The following is a 1,625-nucleotide window of genomic DNA, read 5'->3' on the forward strand; positions in this document are numbered from 1 at the left end:
TAGACTATGAAGATCTAACGCTAACTTTTATTTATAAACTAACCATTAACTGTTGCTAGTTTCTACAATGAATAGGAAGTGAAAACATTGAGAAAAATACTGTGAATTTTAATAAAAATTAGCTTTGTTTTGCTATTCAAACAAATATCTCTACAATAAAAATAATGATGACAAACACCGAATCGAAGTTGTTGGAAATGGAGGGGACTGCATTTTGTCTAGTTTTTGTAGAACACTACGAAGGTACTACTAGTAGCTTAGAGCAGGGCTATGACTAAAAACGATACACTATAATAAAACCACCACAGGTTGTATTAGTTAACGTGAATAGGCCAAATTAACGTTAGACTTCTATCTAACGTGAAACGTTAGGACAGGCGCCTAGGTAGGCCTAGACACTATCTATCCGCTAACTTAGAGTAGACCTCACTAAGAACTTGTTGTTAACGTTTAGAACTAACGTTAGGCCTACTTCTATAGAAAGATCGACTTAAAAAAAAAGAAAAAAAGAAATAGAGTTCTAACGATAGGTGTCTAGATCTAACTTAGATTGTCTATTAACGTTAAAGCAGTTTCTGTTGGGACCTCAACTCGGATGTTACTATCAGAATTCATCAGAAAAACTTGAGAGAAATATCTCATGCAGAGTTCTTTCTTGTGCATGTGGTGGCTCTGAAAAGAGCCGTTGATTGTGTTTGGCAGTGCCTCTCGTCTCTCGTCTCAGAGGATGTGAAAACTGAGAGTGAGAATGAGAGCTTCAGCTTAACGGGACGTGGTGTATTTCGTCACCGCTTTGGTTCCCTCAGACACAGCGTGCTTGGCCAGCTCTCCAGGGAGGAGAAGGCGCACAGCTGTCTGGATCTCACGGCTACTGATGGTCTTCCTCCGGTTAGCGTGGGACAGGCGGGAGGCTTCTGACGCAATGCGTTCGAAGACATCGTTGACAAAGCTGTTCATGATAGACATGGCGCGGCTGGAAATTCCCGTGTCAGGGTGCACTTGCTTCAGCACCTTGTAGACGTAGATTCCGTAGCTCTCGCGACGTCGACGGTGTCGCTTGGCAACACGGCCCCGCTGGCGGCGACCACCACCCTTTCCTGCTCGCTTTGCTCCCTTTCCACCCCTCTTCACCGGGCTAGCCTTGCGAGGGCTACCTTTCCTCGGACTTCCTTTTGACGGACTCTTGGGCATCGTGATCGTTGTGTTGATGTACGTGCAGCTAGTTCTGGCAGTTGATCAGCAAGAATTGTGAACACACATGTCGCGACGACTCATATTTATTACAGAGCGTATGCAAATGAGGTATCCGATTGCACGAAGGTATTTATCGCATTATCCAATCAGAGACATGATCTCTACTTTGAGCCAATCAGCGCCGTTAACCAAGAAGAGACATATGCAAATGTTCAGGCACACAACTGTTGGCGGCAACATTATGCAAATTTGAATCGTACACACCATTTCATCCACGAGGATAGTAAGCTGTTATTTTCGCGTGCAGATATTTACGCGAATGAAAAGGTCACATTTTCGAGAGGATGTTGTTTTCGTGAATTCACCCCTGGCGCATGACGACATTTTCGCGTGTTGTTAAATTCGCTATTCAACTGTGGTTCGCGAAATTT

The 1,625-nt window shown here is 43.8% G+C and overlaps 1 protein-coding gene across 1 annotated transcript; it reads right to left on the minus strand.

Annotated features, from left to right (window-relative positions):
* Positions 1-703: 703 nt before the first annotated feature.
* Positions 704-1,191, minus strand: LOC139736827 (histone H2B.2, sperm-like). The gene has a single exon (XM_071647490.1). The coding sequence runs from the start codon at positions 1,189-1,191 to the stop codon at positions 763-765; it is 429 nt and encodes a 142-aa protein (XP_071503591.1). The 3' UTR covers positions 704-762.
* Between the last annotated feature and the right edge of the window lie 434 nt (positions 1,192-1,625).

Source organism: Diadema antillarum, unplaced genomic scaffold (genome assembly GCF_040938485.1).
Source record: "Diadema antillarum isolate AM-2024a unplaced genomic scaffold, OU_Dant_1.0 seq00000663_RagTag, whole genome shotgun sequence".
NCBI classification, from domain to species: domain Eukaryota; kingdom Metazoa; phylum Echinodermata; class Echinoidea; order Diadematoida; family Diadematidae; genus Diadema; species Diadema antillarum.